We start from the raw sequence: 24,054 nt of genomic DNA, 5'->3' as shown, positions 1-24,054 counted from the left end.
GGGGGAACACAATAAAGCCCATAACAAGTTGTTCTTTATATATGTTAGGTACAGTTCCCTTATCAGATATATGATTTACAAATACATATCTCCCATTCTGTAGGTTGGTTGGTTGTTTTTTTTGGTTTTTGTTTTAGTATTTGTTTATTTGGCTGCATGAGGTCTTAGTTGTGGCATGCAGGATCTTTCGCTGTGCATGAACTCTGGTTGTGGTGCACAGGCTTCTGTAGTTGCAGTGTGCAGGCTCAGTTGCTCTGCAGCATGTGAGATCTAAGTCTCCTGATCAGGGATTAAAGCTGTGTCTCTGCATTGCGAGGTGGATTCTTAACCACTGGGCCACCAGGGAAGTCCCTTTTTACTTTCTTGATAGTGACTTGTGAAGCACAAACATTTTTAATTTTATCAACTCCAATTTATTTTTATTTTTGGCTTGTGTCTAGGGTATTATATCTAAGAAACTAGTGCCTTAGACAAGGCCACAAAGAGTTATTCCTGTATTTTCCTCTAAGGGTTTCTAGTGTTATAACTTACATTTAGGTCTTTGAACCATTTTGAATTAATTTTTGTGTATGGTGTGAGGTGGGAGTCTAATTTCATTCTCTTACATGTGGATATCTAGTCATCCCAATACAATTTGAGGGAAAGTCTATTCCTTCCTCATTAAACTGTCTTGGCTCCCTTGTCAGAAATCATTTGGCCATAAACATTGTGGATTTTATGCTGAGTGGGATAGGCAGCCTTTGAGGAATTTGGGGCAAGGTCAGGATAATCCCTAGGAGCCTGGCGGGCTGCAGTTCATAGGGTTGCAAAGAGTCGGACACGACTGAGGGACTGAGAACCCCAGCGGGGCTGCTTCCCTTTTGTTTTTACAAAGCCCCCTGTGACTGGGGCTGTTGAGGGAACAAGGGGTCAGAGGTAGGAACAGGGAGACCAGTGAAGAGACTACCATATTAGAGTGGGCTGGAGGTGGTGGTTGTCCTGGGTGGTAGCAAGGAGTGGTTTTTGCCTGGACAGGCTTTATAGTCAGTGGCAGGCACAAATCTGGGATGAGCTGCGAAGGGAGGCTTCACAGGGATTTCTCCCCTGGGCAGGACTGACAGATTTCAAACCTGGCTACTGGATCGGCGTCCGCTATGATGAACCACTAGGGAAAAACGATGGCAGGTAAAGATCCTCACTCTAGTGTGTGTGTGTGCCTGTGCACACACGTGTGCGTTTCTGTGTAAGTGCATGCGTGTACTACTGGGGGAGCCCACCCACGCTAGCATCTGGAGTAGGAGCCCTCTGACATGCCCCCCGTATCCTGTCCTGCAGCGTGAATGGGAAACGCTACTTTGAATGCCAGGCCAAGTACGGCGCCTTCGTCAAGCCATCGGTCGTGACTGTGGGGGACTTCCCTGAAGAGGACTACGGTTTGGATGAGATGTGATGGCCAAGGAAGGGCAGCCCCCTGCTCCAGCTAACTTGCCTACTCATTGCCCTTCCCTGTGTGTGTGCCCATGGCCCTCTCCCCGTGAACCTGTTTTTATTTTATTGACTACCCTCACCATTGACTTTTGAGACACATGTATTAAATTTGCCGAAAACCTGGGAAGTGTTTGGAGGACTCAGTGATTATAGGAGAGGCTGTGGACAGCTGCATGGGTGAGGGTGAAACAGGAGGCTGGGCAAAATCCAAGTTGGGCATGGTGAGGCTTTAGGTATGTGATGAGTGCGTGCAGCCCATGCATTCTAGAAAGCCTGATCCACCCTGTTTCTGTCTGCATGCACAGTAATCCCTCATTAGCTCCTTGAGGGATTCCTGACTATAATATTTGAGAGATTCTACTTAATTGTTGCAATTAATTATAACTTCTGGAGAAGAAGTTGGCAGTGGTAGGAGCAACTACAGTAAGCAGAATGAGGTTGAAATGCTTAGGAGCTGAAGGGGTTCTGGGGGAAGGTGCTCACATGTACCTACAACCTGATACATTCTCCAATGCCTACTGTAATGTACACAGACTCACTCAGATACTCAGAACATTCACACAGCTGGACTGACTTCTGGAGAATACAGACACTACAGATCATAGGTAGAGAAATACAGTCAGTGCACAAAGATTCTCTTCTCTACATAGGAGAGTGAAGCACACAGGATACACTCAGAGATTGACATCAAACACCTTTGTGGAGTAGACATACACCTACACACACATGCCACACACGCAAATCAATGAAGTTGTCAATCTATAAAGCAAAACTGGCTATTTTTTATTTTTATTTGTTTTGGCTGTGCTGGGTCTTAGTTGCAGCTCCCAGGATCTTCATTGCAGTATGCAGACTCTTAGCTGCAGCGTGCAGGATCTAGTTCCCTGACCATGGGCCCCCCGCATTCAAATCGAGGAGTCTTACCCACTGAACCACCAGGAAAGTCCCCTAACTGGTTACTTTAGAAAAGGACCCCAAGGCTTAGGTCTATTCCACATGAGGGAGTTGTCAGAGCAAGGAGCATTGGGGGGTGTCTGCAAATTCTCAATAACTACCAATCAAAGTTCAGCCAGAGTTCAGCAGAATTAGCTAATGGATTGGCATTTGAGGACCTGAGGCTCACTTTAAAATCAGGCCCACTATGCACCTCCATGTGACGAGGCTAAAGACAGGGACAGGAAGATCATGTGCTTTCCTGGACACACTGATTGCCCAAAATCACCTTTGAGCTCCAAGCACAGGTCACAGCATCAGCGAATATGAGGATCTGTCCAACTGCAGTGGAAGATCTCAGCACAAACTTCCAGGGTTGTGCTTTAATGGCGTCCAGCTGTCAGCATGGAAGAAGCTGTCCCCATCAGAGGACAATGGAAGGGATCATGCTGGTGATTTCTAAATAGGAAACACTTGCTATGGGCTTCCCTGGTGACTCAGATGGTAAAGAATCTGCCTGCAAGAGACCTGGGCTTAATCACTGGGTTGGGAAGGTCCCCTGGAGAAGGGAATGGCAACCCACTCCAGCATTCTTGCCTGGAGAATTCCATGGACAGAGGAGCCTGATGGGCTACAATCCAGGGGGTCACAAAGAGTCGGACGTGATTGTGCGACCAACATGTCTGTAAAAGTCAACCACAGTTAGGGATTGCAGAGACACATTTTACAGAATAACCTGGTGCTTAAGCTTTAAGGGGGGCCCAGAAAGGAAGGGGGACAGTGGTCAGTGTGTTAAGGAAATACCAGCTGCTGTAACCAATATCCCCCTACACACTCCAGTGCAGAGGTTCTGGTTAATTGGCAGCAGTCTCCATGATTCACACACCCAGATTCCATATTGGGGCTCCATTATTTTCTTGTGTTTGGAATTACCAGCTTTCAGGTGGCAGATAGGGGACATTTCACCATTTTCTTTAAAAATCTACATGTTCCATTTCTGCTTCTATGGGTGAGAACTTGTCAGTCATGCAGCCACTCCTATGCAGAATGTGCTTTGGAACATAACTCCTGGGCTGAGCAGCTCCCTCCTAGCTACTAACTGAAAACCGACTGTGAATGTTGGTGGCTCTAGCATTGACCACCCTTCACAGGGTCACTAGATCCACAGTCTCAGGGGAAGCAGCAGGAAAGGGCTGTGGGATCCACCAGACCCATTAAATCCGAAACTGCCCATGCCTGACCTGCACCATCCACCAGCCTCCTCTTAATCCTCAGGTAAATGCAGGTGGAAGACAGTGGATGTCTAGCACGCTTTCTGCACATTTTTGGAGTCCTCCCCACGCCCACAATGTCAGGCTTGATGCTGGTTACAGGCTCATGAACTCCATATGGGCCTGGGAGTTGAAGGCAGACAAACATAATTACCAAGTATTTTCTCTTATTTTTTTGACTGTGATATTTCATATGAAGAAGTTTACTGACCGTAGGGGAAAGGAGAATAAAATCACTAAATCTACCAGGTGGTGCTGGTATGAGGGAAGGGATGAAATGGAGGATATTTGAATAGTAGTCATGTGAACAAGAGGACTAGGCTTTGTGGGCCTGAAGTAATCCTTTTGGTGATTCATGCTGATCAGAAACTTGATCCCGGTGCTAAACACAAAATTAGGGTGAATGCAACCTTTCCCCTGGTTCCTGGAACTGTGATAAATGGCTAACAACATGCTAATGGCTCACTTGAATTCACTCGTGTACCAGTACAAACTTGGGATAATTCAGTAGGTTAAGAGGTAGTGTAACTTAATGAGAAAGAGCCTAACAGCCTTGGTTCAAACCCCAGCTCTGTCCCTCACCAGCTGGGGTACTGAACAAGTCCTTCTCCCTGGGTTTCAGCCTCATTTCTATTAATTCTATTAATTTCAGCCTCATTTCAATAATAGTAATCACCTCAAACGATTTTATGAGCATTAAATGAGCTAATACATCTAAAGCACTTAAATTCAGAGCCAGGCACACAGGTAAATGCTGTATAAGCCATAGGAACAAAAATGCCTGTATACGGTCAACAGTTACAATGCTGGCTTCATTTAATCCTCATTGCGGGTCCTGGCTCCAATTTCTTCGTTTTCTTCCCATCCCATCTTTTCTGGGCCAGGTCTGGGGCCACTCTCTCCTAAAGGGTTTTCCAGGCTGGCACCGGCCTCCCCAAAGTCCCTGAAGCCTCAGCACCCTAACCCTAACCCTCTGCACGGTCCCAGATGCGGGCAATGACCGCTCAGTCGCCGCGGGGGGCAGCAACGCATGCATAGGCTCGCTTTCGCTGGGCGGTGTCTCAGTCTACCACACGAACTGAGTTTCCCAGAAAACCAAGCGACACCCTCGGTCTAACCTTGTGCAAGTCTGGAAGCGAAGGTCTTGCTCCCTTCCTGCGGCGCGGGGAATTCTGGGGTAAAAGGATTTGGCTCCCTAGCGGAGAGCTGGTCAGTGCCGATGCAGGAGACCTACCGAACCCGCCTTGGTTTAATCAGAAACTAAGAACCAATGTCCTGGCGGGGGCGCCAGAGCTCACTTTCTGGCTGCACTAAAAGAACAGAGGCGACTTCGCGGCCGGCGTGTTCTTGCCTCCCGCTTGCTTTCCTGCATCTCAGCCGGTCACTCTCCGGGCTCCTGATTAGCTCTCAAGCTGGGTCAAGGCGCACCCAGCTTAAAGGGAAAAAAAAAAAAAAGTTTTCCCCCTTATTCTTGTCACCCAGCTTCAATGAAAAGAGTGAAAGTGAAAAGTGAAAGTCGCACAGTCATGTCTGACTCTGCGATCCTATGGACTGTAACCTGCCCGGCTCCTCTGTCCATAGGATTCTCCAGGCCGGAATACTGGAGTAGGTTGACATTTCCTTCTCCAGGGGATCCTCCCGACCCAGGGATGGAACCCAGGTCTCCTTCATAGCTGGCAGATTCTTTGCCAACTGAGCCAGTAATTGTCCACATATAGCCAATCGTGTTCAGTTTTTCTGGCCTCCTCCTATTTCTCCCATCATTATTTTAAAGCACGTCTCAGGCAACATATATCATCTCATCCAGATGTATATCTGTATTCTAAATGTATCTCTAAAAGTTATGAGGTCTTCACACCAAACAAAACTGCAGTAATTTTTTAGTATGACTTAATATACAGTCAGCGTTATTATGTATGAAACAAAGCCCCCATTTGTTTCATAAATGTCTTTTTACTGTTGGCTTGTTCAAATCAGAATCCAAATAGGGTTCGGGCGCTGTATTTGGCTATTAATGCTCTAAATCTTCTATTCTGCAACAGTTTCCCTGTGTGATTTGCCACAGTCTGATTTAGCTGGTTGTACACGCTGCTGTCCTCTATCCCTGTGTGTTCTACAAACTGGTAGATTAAAAAACTAGGTCAGCTTCAGGTTCAGTTTTGCAATAAATATACTTTCTGGGTGGTGTTGAGTTTTTGTCTCAGGAGGCACACGTTACCAGGTTGTCTTTGTCTTTGTGACATGACAATCCAAGGTTGGATTCTTGTGTTGTCAGCCTGATCCATCCGTTATAAAACCACAACCAAACTTCAGGCAAGAGATGTCTAGGTGCTCCTTCCTGCAACCCTCTCCCAACTCCACAAAAACTAAACTTTTTATTTGCTGAAGCCCTTCCTTGTTGCTAAACTCAGGAGGTGACTCTTCACCTCAACTTACTGATACAGCAATGACAGCTGACATTTAGACCACTGGTTCTCAAACTTGTGTCTCAGGACTTTACATTCTTAAAAATTGTTGAGAACCTCAGACAGCTTTTGTTTAGGTGGCTTTTATCTGTAGATATTTACCACTATGGAGATTAAAAATTTTAAACTTTCATTTAAAAAATAATAGTCCAGGGACTTCCCTGGTGGTCCAGTGGCTAAGACTCCACCCTCTCAATGCAGAGGGCCCAGGTTCGACCCCTGATCAAAGAACTAGTTCCCCACATGCTGCAACAAAGAAAGAAGGTCCTGCTTGTGGCAACTAAGATGTGGCACAGCCAAATAAGTAAGTAAGTAAACCAACAAAATAGACATGTTACCATTATTAACATTTTTATTAAAATAACTTTTGAAAAAAACTAGCAAGAAGAGTGACATGTTCTTACATTTTGAAAATCTTTTTAGGGAACTCCCTGGTTGTCTGGTGGTTAGGCCTCTGAGCTTTCACAGTGAAGGGCCCAGGTTGGGGAGTTAAGATTCAGTAAGCCCACCATGTCAGGCTTAAGAGAAGAGAGCTGAGTTCTCACATCTGCTTCTGCATGTGAACTACTGAATATTATCATATCACCTCTGAAACCCTCCTCTGTTCCCTTGTGAAAGAATGAGTGGAAAAGGAAAAAGTTTTAGCGGTATTATGAAAATAGTTTTAACTTCAAAGACTCCCTAAAAAGATCTGAAGGATGCCTGGGTGTCCCCAGCGTTTGAAATATCCAAACATTCCCTGTGACAACGCTGGTCTCTGGCTTCTGCCACACCAGGATATCTAACAATACAGAGTCCATGTCTCTACTAGGCCCAGTGGGCTGGAGCTGCTGTACCTGCCAGGACCTAACCGGCATGCAGAAACCACTCCTATGTGAAAACTGAGGGACATGAACACATGGAGGAGGTTACACAGCAGATGGAGGAGCTGCGGGGCCGAACAGGAGCCAGTAAACCAAATGGAAATTAGTGCAGCAGGAAGCTCCTAAAGTTCCCAGCTCTCTCTGGTCTCTTGTCCACATTTCCTGTTGGCAAAAGCCCAGGTGCCATCTATGAAGAGGAGACTGGGGGACTACCGTGGCCTAGAGCAGTAAGGGGAGGGCAAGGGCCAGATGGGGCGGTACAGCCCAGAGCAGCAGGGCCTGGGTTCCCCTCTGCACCAGGGTTCCCACCCTGACCTGTTGTTCTACACCAGGCTCACTGATTTACATGATATGTCTGACTGCTTTAGGATTAGAATTAGAGGTTAAATTTGCAATCCCTGTTGTGATTTTAAAATATGTCTACAACACACCTGAAACTAACATAATGTACATCAACTGTATTTCAGTTAAAAAAAAGAGAGAAAGTGAAGTGTTAGTCGCTCAGTTGTGTCTGACTCTTTTCGACCCCATGGACTGTAGCCGACCAGGCTCCTCTGTCCATGAAATTCTCAAGGCAAGAATACTAGAAAGGGTTGCCATTCCCTCCTCCAGGGGATCTTCCTGACCCAGGGATCAAACCCCAGGTCTCTAGGGTTTGGAGTATGTATTTTTTATTTAAAAAAAGAGAACATAAATAACAAATAAATAAATATATACATAGATAAAATATGTCCACAAATTTTTGGACTCATTTCTCAAGAGCTTTCCCATTGGGACTTTCCTGGTGGTCCAGCGGTTAAGAATCCACCTTGCACAATGGATATATGTCTTTGTGTATTGGTCTAAACCCACAGAATGCATAGCACTAAAAGTGAACCCTAATGTAAACTGTGAACTTTGACTGAAAATGATGTGTCAATGTAGATTGATCAATAAATGCACCTCGTTTGTGGGGGATGTTAATAAAGGGGAAAGCTATGCTGGCAAGGAGTGTGTGAGAATCTCCACTCAGTTTTGCCATGAATCTAATAAAACTCTAAAAGATAAAAAGAAAAAAAAACAAGAATCCACTTTGCAGTGCAGGTGACCGGAGTTCAGTCCCTGACTGGGGAAGTAGGATTCCGTATGCCACAGAACAAGTAGCCGTTGAAACTTCTGAGCCCAGGCACCACAACTTGCGTCTGCACACTGCAACAAAAAATGCTCCATAAAGCAACTAGGATCCAAGGCAGCCAAATAAATAATTTTTTTTTAATTCAGTAGTTTGTTAAAAAAAAAAAAAAAAGACCCTCTCATTGAGTGAGGGCTGGACTTAATGCCTTCCTTCTAAGGAACAGGAGAACATAACAGAAAAAATTGTGTGGGACTTCTAAGATCAGTTCACAAAAGGCATTGTATTTTCATCCTGCTCTCAGGGTTCACTGGCTCCAAGAGAAACCAGCTTTCCATATGTGACAACCTGTGGTTGAGAAACAGTCCTGCAAGGACTCGTCAGCAAGGAGCTGGCAGGCCTCTTGCTAACAGCATAGGCCTGGAGTAGGCCAGCGGGAGGAAGGACTCCTGAGTTCCTGACCCACAGACAATGTGAGATAGTAGATATTGTTTGAGGCTATTCAATCTTGGTTTTTAACTTGTTAACAGCAATAGTTTGAAGAAGGCAATGGCACCACACTCCAGTACCCTTGCCTGGAAAATACCACGGACGGAGGAGCCTGGAGGGCTGCAGTCCATGGGGTCGCTGAGGGTTGGACATGACTGAGCGTCTTCACTTTCACTTTTCACTCTCATGCATTGGAGAAGGAAATGGCAACCCACTCCAGTGTTCTTGCCTGGAGAATCCCAGGGATGGGGGAGCCTGGTGGGCTGCCGTCTATGGGGTCACACAGAGTTGGACACGACTGAAGTGACTTAGCAGCAGCAGCAGCAACAGCAGTAGTTAATGTAACTGTTTTCCAGTTATCTTAACTACATTAAATTTTATCTAAACCTCAGCAAGTTAAAACAGCCACTTTATTTTTCCCATTTTTCTGCTTTTGTAGATCAGGAATTTGGGATGAACTTGACTTGAGATCTCTCTTGTGTTTGAGTCAGAAGTTGGCTGAGGCTACAGTCATCTCAAGGTTTGAGCAGGCTGGATGTCCAAAGTGACTCAGCAGCTTGGCAGTGATGCTAGCTGTCGGCCGGGAGCTGAGTGGGGCCTATAACTAAAGCACCTCAGATGTTCTTTCCATAACGGCTGTGCCAGTGTAGCTGGACATTTTAGATGAGAGCTGGCTTTCTCCAAAGCAAGTGTTGTAGGAGAACCAAGGGAAAACTGCACGGCCTTTGCTGACTCAGCCTCAGAAGTCACTTCTGCCACTGTCTATTGATGAAAGTGATTACAAATCCACCCATATTCAAGAGGAGGCCACATAGATCTGAATTCTTCTTTTTTAAAATTATTTATTCGGTTGTGCGGGATCTTAGTTGCAGCACCCAGGATCTTTGATCTTCGTTACGGCATGAGGCACCTTTAGTTGTAGTACACAGAGGGATCTAATTCCCTGACCAGGGATGGAAACGAGACCCCCTCCACTGGGAGCATGGAGTCGTAGCTTCTGGCGCAGCAGGGACGTCCCTGTAATAAGTCTTTTTCTTTCTCTCTCTCCGTATACCCTACTGGTTCTGTTTCTTTGAAAGCTCTGACTAATACACTGGTGAGGTAAAAGCACAGTAAACTGTATCAGTCATCGGGAAACAATTTGGCATCAACTACGTTTGAGTTCATACCTGACTCTGCCATCCCCTCAGGCAAATGACTCCATCTCTCTGAACCTCCACTTCTTTTCATGTTAGTTCCGTGCTAAGAGGGTTGTGAGAGGCCTGGCAAGACTTGTCTATAAAAATGCTGTGACTTCAGCCTGGGCACATCAAACCCTCAGGAGACATGAGCTAGCTTAGTTATGACTATTTTGAGTTTATTAATTGGTGGCGGCATTGTAACATTAACATCGTTGAGGCAGCAAATTGTGAGGATTAAAAGCATAAGCCACAGGTCTTCCCTAGCTGTCCAGTGGTTAAGACTCCATGCTTCCACTTCAGGGGATGCAGGTTCAATCCCTGGTCAAGGAACTAAGATCCCACATACCAGGCAGCATGACAAAAAAAAAAAAAGCATAAGCTACAAAGTCAGTCTTCCTGGGTTTGAATCTTGACCCTGGTACTTCCTAGTTGTATGATGTTGGACAAGTAATCGCATCTCTCTGGTTAACTCATGGCATCATAATTACTTGTACATGCATCAGTCAGAATAGGCTAGGTTATATGGTGGTGACAATGAGTTCTGACCCTCAGTGGACTAACACTTCAAAATTGATTTCTTGCTCGTAGAAATTGGCAGATGTGCTCCTTGTCATGGCTTAGGGATCCAGCTAGCTTCCTTCCTGTGGCACCTCAGTGCTTGCATAGCTTCCAGGGTTGCCTAGGCAACCTGAGAGCATCAGAAGATTAGAGCTTTGAGCATCCTGCACTGGCTTTTAAATGCTACTACTGGGAAGTCAATTAGATCCCCAATTCCTCAACTAAAAGATACCTCGAGCTTTAATTAAGACCCAGCACAGCCAAATAAACAAACAAAAAAAAGTTTTAAAGGGCCAACCTAGGGTATTTGATCTCAGTCACTGGAATGATAGAGATGCCATTAAACTAGTTGGGGGAGGTGAGGAGGAAGGTAAAGATGTCCCAAGCTGGACACATCTTTAAGACCCCTGTGGAGGCAGTGAGTAGGATACAGAATGGAGGAGCCTAAAGATAGAAATATCTGGGCTGAAGATAGAAACCTGGGCATAAGCTGATAGCCTAGAGATGGAATTTATTTATTTATTTTGCCATGCTGTGTGACTTGCAAGATCCTAGTTCCATGACCAGGGGTTGAAACCTAGCCCTCAGCATTGAAACACAGAGTTCTAACCAATGGACTACCAAGAAATTTCCGGGAGGTGGAATTTAAGCTAAAGGAAATCAACTCAATATTTATTGAAAAGACTGATGCTGAACTCCAATACTGTGATCACCTGATGGGAAGAGCTGACTCATTGGGAAATACCCTGATGCTGGGAAAGATTGAAGGCAAAAGAAGAGGGCAACAGAGGATGAGATGGTTAGATAACTTCACCAACTCAAAGGACATGAATCTGAGCAAACTCTGGGAGATGGTGAAGGACAGGGAAGCCTAGCGTGCTGCAGTCCATGGGGTCCATCTCCACAAAGAGATGGACACAACTTAGCAACTGAACAACAACAACAAAAAAGGGAGATCCACAATGGCATGAGTGGGCTAGAGAGGCAGACTAAGACTTAGAGCTGGTCAGAATTGAGAGATGAGGGAGCCAGACCTAGATGATTGCAATTGGCAGTGAGTGCTATGAGAATGTATGCTACAAGCACGGAACTGCAAACTTCAGCTTCAGTCTCAGGCTCAGACAGGGAGGGCTTCCTAGAAGGGGTGACTCCTCAAAGCTTGAGTGGTTACAACACCACCAGGCAAAAGAGGCAGAAGTGTGTTCCAGACACAGCCCATGCAAAGGCCTGGCAGCAAGTGAGCCCAGGAAAGGGCAGAGGAGGAAGCTACTCAGACTGGCAGGGAGGGGTGTGGCCAGAAAGGAATCCAGATAAGTCATCAAGCAAACTTTTGGCATCAGCCAAGCCCAGGTTCAGATCTGGTCCTGCCACTCTCTGTGAACTCAGGCAAGTTGACCCAGCCTCCATTTTCTCTCCTGTTAGATCCTGCATCATAGATAAGGCCTGCCAAGCAGCCCCAACAAGCCCTCAGGAAGCATAGCTGTGACTGGAATTTTGTCTGTTGTGACCTTGTTATTTGGGCTATTTATTCATTATATTATTGAAGAGTCAATACACTCGGGTAAGTGATGACAAAAACTTGGCCTTTGTGCACCAGTGCTGAATTGAATCTTGGAGACAGAGTTTTAGATGAAGTAGAAAAGAATAGCTTTATTGCTTTGCCAGGCAAAGGGAGACACAGAGGGCTTGTGCCCTCAAAACTTGTGTATCAACTCAGGAGGACTTGGTGAGGAGTTTTAGAGCAATAGTTCAAGGGCAGGGTTGCTGATAAGGATCAGGGAGTATGCTGGGTCTGCACTCCTTTAATCTGACCTCCTGGTGGTCTCCTGATGAGCTTCTCTGGAATGAAGAATGCTTCATTAAGCATCTAACATCTTCCATTGGGTGGAGGTTTTAATTCTGCAGAGCTCAGAGGTATAAAGTGTGTCCCTTGAGGCAGAACGAGGATCCTGTCCCAAAGCTGCACTATTGTTTCTTTTTGTTTTTGGCTGCATTGGGTCTTTGTGTGAACTTCCTTGCATCATGCAGGGTCTTTCACTGCAGTGCATGAACTCTCTAGTTCTGGCTTGTGGGCTTAGCTGCTCTGTGGCATGTGGGATCTTAGTTCCCTGACCAGGGATTGAACCTGTGCCCCCTGCATTGCATAGTCAATAAAGCAGAGGTAGATGTTTTTCTGGAGCTCTCTTGCTTTTTCGATGATCCAGCAGATGTTGGCAATTTGATCTCTGGTTCCTCTACCTTTTCTAAATCCAGCTTGAACATCTGGAAGTCCATGGTTGACGTACTGTTGGAGCCTGGCTTGGAGAATTTTGAGCATTACTTTGCTAGCGTGTGAGATGAGTGCAATTGTACAGTAGTGTGAGCATTCTTTGGCATTGCCTTTCTTTGGGATTGGAATGAAAACTGACCTTCTCCAGTCCTGTGGCCACTGCTGAGTTTTCCAAATTTGCTGGCATATTTACTGTAGCACTTTCACAGCATCATCTTTCAGGATTTGAAATAGTTCAACTGGAATTCCATCACCTCCACTAGCTTTGTTTGTAGTGATGCTTTCTAAGGCCCACTTGACTTCGCATTCCAGGATGTCTGGCTCTAGGTGAGTGATCACACCATCGTGATTATCTGGGTCATGAAGATCTTTTTGTACAGTTCTTCTGTGTATTCTTGCCACCTCTTCTTAATATCTTCTGTTTCTGTTAGGTACATACCATTTCTTTCCTTTATTGTGCCCATCTCTGCATGAACTGTTCCTTGGTATTGCTAATTTTTTTTTAAGAGATCTCGTTTTTCCCACTCTATTGTTTTCCTCTATTTCTTTGCATTGATCATTGAGGAAGGCTTTCCTATCTCTCCTTGCTATTCTTTGGAACTCTGCATTCAAATGGGTATATCTTTCCTTTTCTCCCTTGCCTTTAGCTTCTCTTCTTTTCTCAGCTATTTGTAAGGCTTCCTCAGACAACCATTTTGGCTTTTTGCATTTCTATTTCTTGGGGATGGTTTTGATCCCTGTCTCCTGTATAATGTCATGAGCCTCTGTCCATAGTTCTTCAGGCACTCTGTCTATCAGTTCTAATCCCTTGAATCTATTTGTCACTTCTACTGTATAGTAATAAAGGATTTGATTTAGGTCATACCTGAATGGTCTAGTGGTTTTCCCTACTTTCTTCAATTTCAGTCTGAATTTGGCAAGGAGTCATGATCTGAGCCACAGTCAGCTCCCGGTCTTGTTTTTGCTGATGGTATAGAGCTTCTCCATCTTTGGCTGCAAAGAATATAATCAATCTGATTTCTGTATTGACTATCTGGTGATGTCCATGTGTAGAGTCTTCTTTTGTGTTGTTGGAAGAGGGTGTTTGCTTTGACAGTGCGTTCTCTTGGCAAAACTCTGTTAGCCTTTGCCCTGCTTCATTTTGTATTCCAAGGCCAAATTTCCCTGTTACTCCAGGTACCTCTTGACTTCCTGCTTTTGCATTCCAGTCCCCTATAATGAAAAGGCCATTTTTTTTGGGGGGGGGGGCTGTTAGTTCTAGAAGGTCTTGTAGGTCTTCATAGAACCATTCAACTTCAGCTTCTTCAGCATTATTGGTTGAGGCATAGACTTGGATTACTGTAATATTGAGTGGTTTGCCTTGGAATCAAGCAGAGATTATTCTGTCGTTTTTGAGACTGCACCTAAGTACTGCATTTCAGACTCTTTTGTTGACTATGAGGGATACTCCATTTCTTCTAAGGGATTCTTGACCACAGTAGTAGATATAATGGTCATCTGAGTTAAATTCCCCCATTCCTTTCCATTTTAGCTCACTGATTCCTAAAATGTCGATGTTCACTCCTGCCATCTCCTGTTTGACCACTTCCAATTTACCTTGATTCATGGAGCTAACATTCCAGGTTCCTGTGCAATATGTTCTTTACAGCATCAGACTTTACTTCCATCACTAGTCACATCCACAACTGGGTATTGTTTTTGCTTGGCTCTGTCTCTTGATTCTTTCTGAAGTTATTTCTCCACTCTTCTCCAGTAGCATATTGGGCACCTACCGACCTGAGGAGTTCATCTTTCAGTGTCATATCTTTTTGCCTTTTCATACTGTTCATGGGAAGTATGTATGTTTCATTCTTTCCTGATTAGCAACTGTTTGAACTTGCCCTTTGGAACTCAAGGAAGGTCAAGGAGTGAAGCCTATTTCCTACAAACAAGTAATGGGGAACACAAAGGCTTCCACGTCCAGGAGCCTCAAAGAGTCCTGCTCAGTTTCGGTAGTGCTTAAGAGTACAGGTTAAGGACTTTCTTGGTGGTCCAGTCAGTAAAGAGTCTGCCTGCAATGTGGGAGATCTGGGTTTAATCCCTGGGTCAGGAAGATTCCCTGGAGAAGGAAATGGCAATCCACTCCAGTATCTTTGCCTAGAGAATTCCATGGACAGAGGAGTCAGTGTGCTACAATCCATGGGGTCACAAGGAGTCTGACACAACTGAGTGACTAACACTTTGGTGGTCCAGTGGTTAAGAATCCACCTCACAACACAGGTTCGATCCCTGATAAGGGAACCAAGATCCCACAGGCTGAGGAGCAACTAAGCCTGCGTGTTGCAGCTACTGAGCCCACATGCTCCAGACCCTGCACACCACAACTAGAGAGTTCATGGGCACAAAGTAAGATCCTACATGATGCAACAAAGATCCTGACACAGTCAAATAAATTTTAAATAATTAAAAAAAAATAAGAGTACAAGCTAGGGAGTTTACCCTCAGAATCAGTTTACTTATTTGTGAAATGGAGATGATATATAGCATCCATTCAAAGACTGTTATGAGGACATATGAGCTGATACATGTAAAGCGTCAGTAGCTCAGTCATGTCGGACTCTTTGCAACCCCATGGACTATAGCCCACCAGGCAAGAATACTGGAGTGGGTTGCCATTATGTAAAGTACTTGGGAACGTGCTTGGCAGCTCTTTTTATCTGTACAGTAAGTCCCCTACTTATGAATGAGTTATGTTCTGAGAGTGTACTCGTAAGTCCAATTTGTTCATAAATCCAACAAAGTTAGCCTCGGTACCAATTAACACAAACGGCCATAAGATACTGTATTGTAATAGGTTTATAATACTGCTCACAGCACACGGGCTTTCTCAACTTATAAGAAAACATTTTTAATCTTACAGTACAGTACCTTAAAAAGTACAGTAGTACCAGGTACATCATCACTGCCTTTATGCTTGCTTCTGGACATCCTGGGCTGGAAATAAACATACTATACTACTGAACTCTATACAGTGAGTGAGTGAGTGACTGAGTGAGTGAAAGTCACTCAGTTGTGTCCGACTCTTTGTGACCCCATGGACTATCCAGTCCATGCAATTCTCCAGGCCAGAATAGTGAGTGGGTTGCCTTTCCCTTCTCCAGGTGATCTTCCCAACCCAGGTCTCCTGCGTTACAGGCAGATTCTTTACCAGGTGAGCCACAAGGGAAGCCCACTCTATACAGTTCTGCAAAGTACACAAAAGCACAACAGCTTATAGAGGATACTTGCACCGACAATGTACACCGGGCAGGTGAACTAACTTACGTGATTGGACATGCAAACACAATTTGCATCTTTGAAAGTTTGCAACTTGAGGGTTTGTATGTAGGGGACTTACTGTATTAACTAAGGAAGAGCAAGAGTCTACCTCAGGAACCCAAGAAGGCTCCAGGAGGAAAGAACAGACACACAGTATCCTCTACGATTTAACTAAGCCTTTACTGCTTCATTCTGTTAGGAGCCTAGACAGTGGGGCATGGAGACCTTTATTTACATTTTACAGATTAGAAAATCATGGCTCAGGTCACTGTTTTGGAATTCCAAGTTATTAAGGGGCAAAGTCAGGATTCAACCCCAACCTGAGTCAGCTTCCAGAGTAGCGCCTAAGGGCTAGAGAGACAGACTGACAGCTCCCTCTGAGGCACCCTGAAAAGGTCCTGGGCGCTTACAGGTTGGAAGCAGAGAGCAAGCGAAAGTGTTCCAAAGGTGACCTCCTTTGCCGTTTTCCTTCCCAGCTGCACTTTCCACCTCGGCCACCAACCGACCCTGGGAACGTCCAGCCTCAGAAACCAGGCTGTGGCCAGCGGATTTTTCCTGTATCCGGGCCCCTCTTTAGAGACTGGAAGACTGAGACTACACTTGGACCCGTCCAGGAAAAATAATTCTAGTGGTCTTGGCTCAGGGGGTCAAGGGGTGTGGATGCAGGAGGCACAAGGCGGTCCGATTCGTAGGTGAAACTGGACCACCATCAGGGCTTTGCCTGCAGGATCCCCGCCATAGAAGCGGGCACTTGTCCCAGACTGTGGGCCAAACACAATTCCAGACGCTGTTTGTCGTGACAAGGCTTGGAACTTAAGAGACAAGTTCCAAGAGTATCAGGAGTCCTTTTCAGAGGAAACCGAAAGCCACATCTGTGAGACGATGGCAGCAGGCTTGGGGCGAAAATCGACACTAGGTGGCCTTGGGCACGATGACTGCCCAAATTCCCTCGGAGTTCTAGGTCCCAGGTGCTTGCATCTGGGACCACATAGAATAGGGAAAGACCTCAGATCCGTCAACTCAGGGCGGTGTCGGGAATGCAAGGCACTGGAAACGCAGGGTGGACCTTGTGCAGCGGCATCCAATCACAGGAGGCGGGACCGAAAAGCGCATGCTTAGTCTTAATGTCGGCTCTAGGACCTGGCGGAAGCGGGCTGGGCCACCCCGCAGAGCCTAACCCGGCCTTGGCAGCCTGAGTCACCCGCCCCGCCCTGCGGAGTCGGACGCAGCCGGAGGCCCCAGAGCTACACCGACGAGCGGACCGGCGGACGAGCGAACGAGGCGGTGAGCGCCCAGTCCGAACTCCCCCTGCACTCTGTAATTCCGGCCCTGGAGGCCTCCAGACCCGAAGAGATCCTAAAATCTTAGCCTCAGGGATCCACTACACCCTTGATCTCAGATTCGTGCTCCCAGATCTGTCCGGCCTAGTTATCCCGCCCCAGGGACTCTTCCACCCTTCCTCTCAGGATCTAAAATAGTAAATTCAGCCCTGGGTGCAGCCTCTGGGACCACGATCCGTCCTCTCAATTCTAACAGGAACTCCGTTATCCCAGGCTCCGGGGCTCAACACTTAAAATCTTAGACCTGATCCCACAGACCCAGCAATGAGTCAGTCTAGTCTCACTGCTGGTTGCACCTAAATCCTTAAACCCACATTCTGGATTTCCTAAACTCTGTGTCAGGGGCCTGACCCGCCTCGAACCTCTAGAGCTCTGGATCTCAGATTCGAGCGCTAGCTTGGGACCCCCCACCTTGAGAATCCCACTTGACCTGGCCAGTGCCTGGTACTTCATGATGCCTATGCGTAGACTCAGTCCAGAGTTTTTCAAGCCAGATGCGGACCTTTGGAACGGAAGGAGGTTTCAAACCTGATTTTCTGTCCCTATGCCACCATCCAAGAACCACCTCCCCTAGAAGCCCAGACCTCACCCCGAATGGGCCCTTAAGCCCCAGCCGGAGGATAGGTCTCCGCCTAGAGGTTTCATATTACTTCCTCACGTCCAGCAGTCAGAAATGCGTATTTTTGTGGGGGAAAGGGCGGGCTCAGGGACGAGACAGCCATCTGACCCCTTTCTCCCTCCTCAGGAATCAGCAATGTTCCTGGTTAACTCGTTTTTGAAGGGTGGCGGAGGCGGCGGAGGAGGCGGGGGCCTGGGCGGGGGTCTAGGGAATGTGCTTGGAGGCCTTATCAGCGGGGCCGGAGGCGGCGGCGGTGGCGGAGGCGGCGGCGGCGGCGGCGGAGGCGGAACTGCCATGCGCATCCTGGGCGGGGTCATTAGCGCCATTAGGTAAGGCGGAGCCTGGTGATGGGCGTGGCCTGAGGAGGAGGCTTGTCCAGCAGTAGAATGGGGTAACCTGGACACTGACCAGGAACCTTAATTAGGTTGGGCCGGGCCTGGGCTAGGAGACCCGCTTTGAGGGGGCCGACCTTAATAAGTTCATGGGGGTGGAGCTTGACATGGGGGTACTCTGATTATTGAGGGGACATAGTCTGATGGGACCAGCGGGGCTTTGGGAGGTGGGACTTAATGGGGCTGGCGGGGCCTACTTCCGCTAACCTGGAGACAAACGTTAAGAGGGCGGAGCCAATGAGGCTGGTTATCACTTCATGGGGGCAAGGCTAGCCTTGTGCGCGCGGCGTGGCCCTCGTAGGTGGGTCAATGAGGTGAGCTCAGAAGAGGTCTAGCCCTTATAGGATTGGGGAAAAGGCCATCAAGGGGCAAGGCGAGGCTGGGAACTGATTGGATTAAAAATGTCCTAGTGAAGGGGTACGACTGAAGCGACTTAGCAGCAGCAGCAGTGAAGGGAGAGTAGGGGTCGGTAGGTGCCTGGTAGGTCTTAGCCATTGAGTGTGATATTATGAAGGGGTGAGAACTAATGGAGCTGGGGTGAGATATTGAGAAGACACAAACGTTAGAAGCCATGGAGGAACCCAGGAGGGTGGGGCCCCGGGAAGCTGGGGCCAAGCTTCTATGAGGCGAGCCCTCGAAGGGCCTGGGTCTTTTGAGGAATCTGCCATTATGTAGGTGTGCTCTGGCAAGGGGGGTCTTACTGTGGGGGCACAACCAGGGCAGCAAGGATAGGGACAGGAGAGGACAAAGTCTGATGAGGGCGGAGGGAGCAAGTAGGTAGGGTGGCCAGCTAGGGGTTGAGGGATGGGGTGTGGGGCTGGCTGCCGGTTGGAGGCCCCGCCCCCTGGCACTAACCCCCCACCCCCATGTTTTCCTTCAGTGAGGCGGCTGCGCAGTACAACCCAGAGCCCCTGGTAAGCCGCCACCTGTTTTCTCATTCTGAGGCCTTTTCCAACACCCATCCTTGTCCCTTTGAAGAAGCCCCATCCCTTTCCTTATGAAATTTATCTCACTGAATCTCTCCCTTGTAACATCCTCAAACTTAGCTATTATTTTCCAGTCGCTAAGTCATATCCAACTCTTTGCGGACTTAGCTATATCCATTCCTATTCATTGCCATTGGTCACTCACCACTCAGCCCACTCAGACTTTCCCAAGCTACTGCTGTCCCGGCCAGGGCACCCTTCCCCCTACCTGCTCTGAAATCTCCTCCCTCTGCAGCCCCCTCGCACACATTACTCCAACATCGAGGCCAATGAGAGTGAGGAGGTCCGGCAGTTCCGGAGGCTTTTTGCCCAGCTGGCTGGAGATGTAAGTAAACAGGGGACCCCAGACCCATCCTTAACCCTTCCATGCCTTCCCTTGGGCTGCCCTTTACATGTACACTCCACCATGGCAATCCCAAAGTTCCCATCCGCCTTCATCACACCCTCAGACCGCTTTCAGTCACCCCTGACCCATTCCTAACTTCTCCCCCCAGGACATGGAGGTCAGCGCCACAGAACTCATGAATATTCTCAACAAAGTGGTGACCCGACGTGAGTGACCTGGGTCAGCAGACAGGGCGGGTTTGGAGGCATGGTGGCTGGGGTAGCTGTGGTCTCTGGCCTCTGACCTTCAGCCTGTATCCCACAGATCCTGATCTGAAGACTGATGGCTTCGGCATTGACACGTGTCGCAGCATGGTGGCCGTAATGGATGTATCCTTGAGAGTAGTCTGGTGTAGAACTTGAGGATGAGGGAATTTTCTTTGGCCACACTGCGTGGTTTGTGGGATCTTCATGCCCCAACCAGGGATTAAACTGGGGCCCTGACCGAGTAGGGAGTCCTAACCCCTGGACTGCCAGGGAATTCGCAAGAAGGGATTTTCTGCGAGAGTGGCTGGGGCAGTCAGGGTGTAGCTTTCACACCCACAGATGTGGACATGTGTACATTAGAACACACACCCACCTATGGACATGTGGCAATACATAACATCAGCTGTCATAACTGGCACTTTACTTACATTTACTTGACAGCCACCTTGTTGGACAGGTATGATTATTATATTCCATTTTACAGATGAAGAAACCAGGACCTAGAGAGGCAATCAGAAGGACCTTATAACCTTATAACCCCACCTTGTAACTGCCATAGGTTTGCCCACATGCACACACACATATATAAGGGCACACCCACATACATGAAGATATGTAGAGGCGTGTGCATGGGAACACACATCATTCACTGATTTTGGACACAGGCACATACTGCACAAAGCATTAGACACATATGCATGTCATGTGATGACATACATGTGTTGTCTAGGGTGAAACAAATGCAGCTCAGTCTCCTAGCAAGGTTATTGAACCTCTCTGTGCCTCAGTTTACCTCTTGATAAAATTGGGTGAATGATAATGGTGATACCAAATTGGCGTTTCATGCAAAAGGCTTAGCACAATGGGTAGCACAGAGTAAGTGGTCTGCACACACTAACTGTTACTATGATCTCACCTGGATAGATTTTTCAGCTCTGAAGCTGTTTCTCTGTCACCCAGATACAATACTGATGGGGCTGGTATCTTGAGGATTTAGTGAGACAAGTGATGTTCCTGAGAAGTTTAGCACTATCTGAAGTCATGTGATAAGTCTTGGCCATTGTTGCTATTTACTGAGAATTTATCAAGTGCCAACCCTGAGCTGAGTGAGGGCTTTATACCAATATCTCATTCACTTTTATCACAAATGCATCAGGTATTTACTCTTTTCACCTCATTTCCTTAGAGTTCTAAGATACCCTGGTGTTTTACATGTCCTAACATTTGTAAGTTTGAATTACTATCAAAAAATGTTATAAATGAGGATTTCATGTGATTATGTGTAAAGAGAGTCTTTATCATTTAGAAATACAAACTAAAGTACCTATGGGCAAAACGAACAATGAAGCCACACACAAGGTGACAGGACGAGGGTGGGATAGGAGCTGGGGTTTTAGCCCAGGCTCCCCTGCTTGGCCCTTACCATCATTGTGTACACTGTCCACACTTCTGGGTATGGCTATTCTTAACACCCTCCCACCAGAGTGACACGACTGGTAAACTGGGCTTCGAAGAATTCAAGTACTTGTGGAACAACATCAAAAAGTGGCAGGTGTGTTCAGCCTCTGAAACGACTGGCACAAAGACAGTGCCCCAAGCCTTGGAAATGCCACGCCCCGTGAGGCCCAGTTGAATCCTGACCTCCTTGTCCCCACAGGCCATATACAAACAGTTTGATGTTGACCGTTCAGGGACCATTGGCAGCAGTGAACTCCCAGGGGCCTTTGAGGCAGCAGGTGTGGCTGGCAGGAACATGGTGGGACTGGGGGTGGGAATGGTGAGGCAGCCCCCACTGATCTGGTCTGAGCCTGAATCCTGGGGTTGGGAGAGGGTTCGGCTATGTGGCCCCCACACCTGTTAACTAAATCGTTTCTCAGGATTCCACCTGAATGAACATCTCTACAACATGATCATCCGACGCTACTCAGATGAGGGAGGGAACATGGATTTTGACAATTTCATCAGTTGCCTGGTCAGACTGGATGCCATGTTCCGTAAGTGACACCCTAGCTCTCTTCCCAGGTGGGGATTTGTCCAGCCTCCTTGGGCCAAGCCTCCTTTGAGCCTGACACTGAGGTAGGCAGTGTTAGGGGCACAGCAGTGACTGAAACAGCCCATGTTCTTGCCCTTACGTTGCTCACAGTCCACAGGAGAGGCAAATTAACGGACAGTGACAGCTCGGGCTGGTTAAGTCTGGGATCGGGGAAGCTTTTGCAGAGTGATGGGGGCTGTGAGGGGAAGGTCAGGGTAGATCAGGTTTAGACTTGTAACTGGGAGCTCTTCAAACTTAACTAGGCAGCTGATGTAGCTTAAGTGATCAGGGAGGTCTTCCTGGAGGAGGGAGGGCATGTGTGAATTGAGACCTGGTGGGTAAGAAGTGACCCCAGCAAGCGAGTGGGGAGTAGTGTTGCATTGGGAACAGCCTGTGTGAAGGCCTAGAAAGGAAAGAGGAGATGGTGATCTCGGTGATTTTGGTTAGAGTATTTCATGGAGGAGGAACCTAGGGTTTGACGAGGTGAATTTCTTGCTCACAGCCACTTAGCTAGAATTTGCAAAGCTAGAATTTGAACATAGATTTGTCTGAGAGAGGGGGCAGGAGCAGTGGGATGGTCAGGCCATGCAGGGCTGTGAATGCCAAGTTTGGAGGTGCTCAGACACTAATGTGGACAGTGAACAGGGTCTAGACAGGGGAAGAACAGGGTCTCAGGTTTCCTTTAGGAAGATCTCCTGGCAGCCAAGAGCCCAGGGCGGACAGTATATTAAGAGCATGCAGGGAAGAAAAGGGGCATGTATGCTGGGGACATGAAGGGAAGGTGGGAGAGGACCACAGGGCAGATGATGCCAAAAGCCATGTATGAGTGTCAAGAAATGGCCTGGGGTTTACCAGCAAGAGGGCTAGCTGCACGTGGAGGGTCCAGGGTACCACACGCGTGGACCCCCGAGGGTGGTGACTGAGCCGTGAGTGAGAGAGAGCCACACAGACTGTGGGCACCTGTTTACATACAGGTTTGGCTGTGAGTGGGGAACATGGAGATGAGTTTCAGGGCAGGAGTGGGGACCACAATAGACTGTAGGAGCAGGAAATGCAGAGCCTCCTTGCAGTAGATTGTTTCAGCTGGAACTGGAAGTTGGTAGGGGGCTGGGGCTTAGGCAGAGGGTGATGAGGGGCGTGAAGGTCAAGATATGGAGGCCATTATTGAGATGAGTAGCAGTCTGGGTTCCAATCCCAGTTTCCTTTTTCTCTATGTAACACAGGCACATCATTTCACCTTTCTGTGCCTTATTTTAAAATGACACTTACCTCCCCAAATCGGGTTAAATGAATTCATACATGGAAAGCACTTTATACAGGTGCTTGCCAGAGTAGACAGACTACTAGCTGTTAGTATTATCATATATTAGTATATTTTAATCCTAAAAGCCAGTCCCACCAACCCTTCCTTTCCCCAGGTGCCTTCAAATCTCTCGACAAAGATGGCACTGGACAAATCCAGGTGAACATCCAGGAGGTAAGAACCCCCATCTCCACCCTGGGATGTGGGATACTAGCAGAGGGCCCCTCCCCTCAGCCCCATGTACCAGCTTGGAGCTAGGGCTCCCTCCCTCCTTCCCAATTTCCCAAACACCCCTGGGTGAAAGCAGAGAAGGGCTGCTGGTATTCCTGGGTTCCCTGCTCCTCACTGTCTGTCCCTTCCTTTCCCCAGTGGCTGCAGCTGACCATGTACTCCTGAACGGGAGCCGCAGGCCTGCCCCCTCATCACCTCGCTGTAGGAGTCACCTTGGACTCTTCGGTCTCCCCCAGGGCTGATTCTGTCTGCAGTCACATCTTCGTGGGTCCTGCTGACCCACAGGCCTTTCTGTCCTCTCAGCCCTTGGCACCTGGATTCTCAGTCAACAGCCAGGGCCCAACATGCTTCAGCACGCCTTGCCCCTCTAGTCACCCCCACCCAGCACACCCATCTCGTCTACTCCATAACCCTTCTCCTGCACCTGTGCCAAGCCCAACATTTGTGTGGCTTCCACACCCCAAGGGCCCTTCTCTTAGTTCTGGGAGGATCACTCCAGTCCCTCCACACCCAGGCACACCCATTCAGTTACCACCCAGGCACCTGAACTCCAGGCCAAAACAGGGCCACATGCCCCAGTGCCTTTGTCTATATTCTGCTCCCAGGCTGCCAGGCCTGGGAGGAAATAAATGTACCCTAGTTGCTGCTCTCTCCGA

At 47.6% G+C, this 24,054-nt stretch overlaps 2 protein-coding genes and 1 long non-coding RNA gene across 4 annotated transcripts in view; 2 read left to right on the top strand and 1 right to left on the bottom strand.

Moving 5' to 3' along the window:
• The window catches only part of TBCB (tubulin folding cofactor B), an 8,460-nt gene extending 6,866 nt beyond the window's left edge, over positions 1–1,594 (top strand). For both annotated transcript variants that reach the window (XM_040253060.1, XM_040253061.1), the window contains exons 5-6: positions 1,092–1,164; positions 1,315–1,594. In XM_040253060.1, the coding sequence (XP_040108994.1) occupies positions 1,092–1,164; positions 1,315–1,429 (188 nt within the window). In that variant the 3' untranslated portion in view covers positions 1,430–1,594. The remainder of the gene's footprint in view (positions 1–1,091; positions 1,165–1,314) is intronic.
• The window catches only part of LOC120872615, a 21,488-nt gene extending 1,156 nt beyond the window's left edge, over positions 1–20,332 (bottom strand). The window contains exon 1 of the long non-coding RNA XR_005723284.1: positions 20,261–20,332. This is a non-coding gene — a long non-coding RNA (uncharacterized LOC120872615). The remainder of the gene's footprint in view (positions 1–20,260) is intronic.
• CAPNS1 (calpain small subunit 1) lies at positions 16,927–24,054 on the top strand. Its single transcript, XM_040253051.1, has 11 exons — positions 16,927–17,188; positions 17,990–18,192; positions 19,136–19,169; positions 19,477–19,566; positions 19,736–19,793; positions 19,891–19,955; positions 21,316–21,384; positions 21,490–21,568; positions 21,710–21,826; positions 23,283–23,341; positions 23,537–24,054. Exons 2-11 carry the CDS (start codon positions 17,999–18,001, stop codon positions 23,561–23,563), a joined length of 792 nt encoding a protein of 263 aa, XP_040108985.1. The 5' UTR covers positions 16,927–17,188; positions 17,990–17,998; the 3' UTR covers positions 23,564–24,054.

This window comes from Oryx dammah, unplaced genomic scaffold, assembly GCF_014754425.2.
Source record: "Oryx dammah isolate SB20612 unplaced genomic scaffold, SCBI_Odam_1.1 HiC_scaffold_13, whole genome shotgun sequence".
NCBI classification, from domain to species: Eukaryota; Metazoa; Chordata; class Mammalia; order Artiodactyla; family Bovidae; genus Oryx; species Oryx dammah.
The sequence above is the reverse complement of the archived record's forward strand: the minus strand, read 5'-3'. Positions and strand labels throughout refer to the sequence as shown.

What these genes read in the sequence shown, in the direction of transcription:
- CAPNS1 (XM_040253051.1), top strand. Translation starts at nt 17,999, where the DNA reads ATGTTCCTGGTTAACTCGTTTTTGAAGGGTGGCGGAGGCGGCGGAGGA. An exon ending in GGGGTCATTAGCGCCATTAG is followed by an intron (nt 18,193 to 19,135) that starts GTAAGGCGGAGC and finishes GTTTTCCTTCAG; the next exon opens with TGAGGCGGCTGCGCAGTACA. An exon ending in ACAACATCAAAAAGTGGCAG is followed by an intron (nt 21,385 to 21,489) that starts GTGTGTTCAGCC and finishes TTGTCCCCACAG; the next exon opens with GCCATATACAAACAGTTTGA.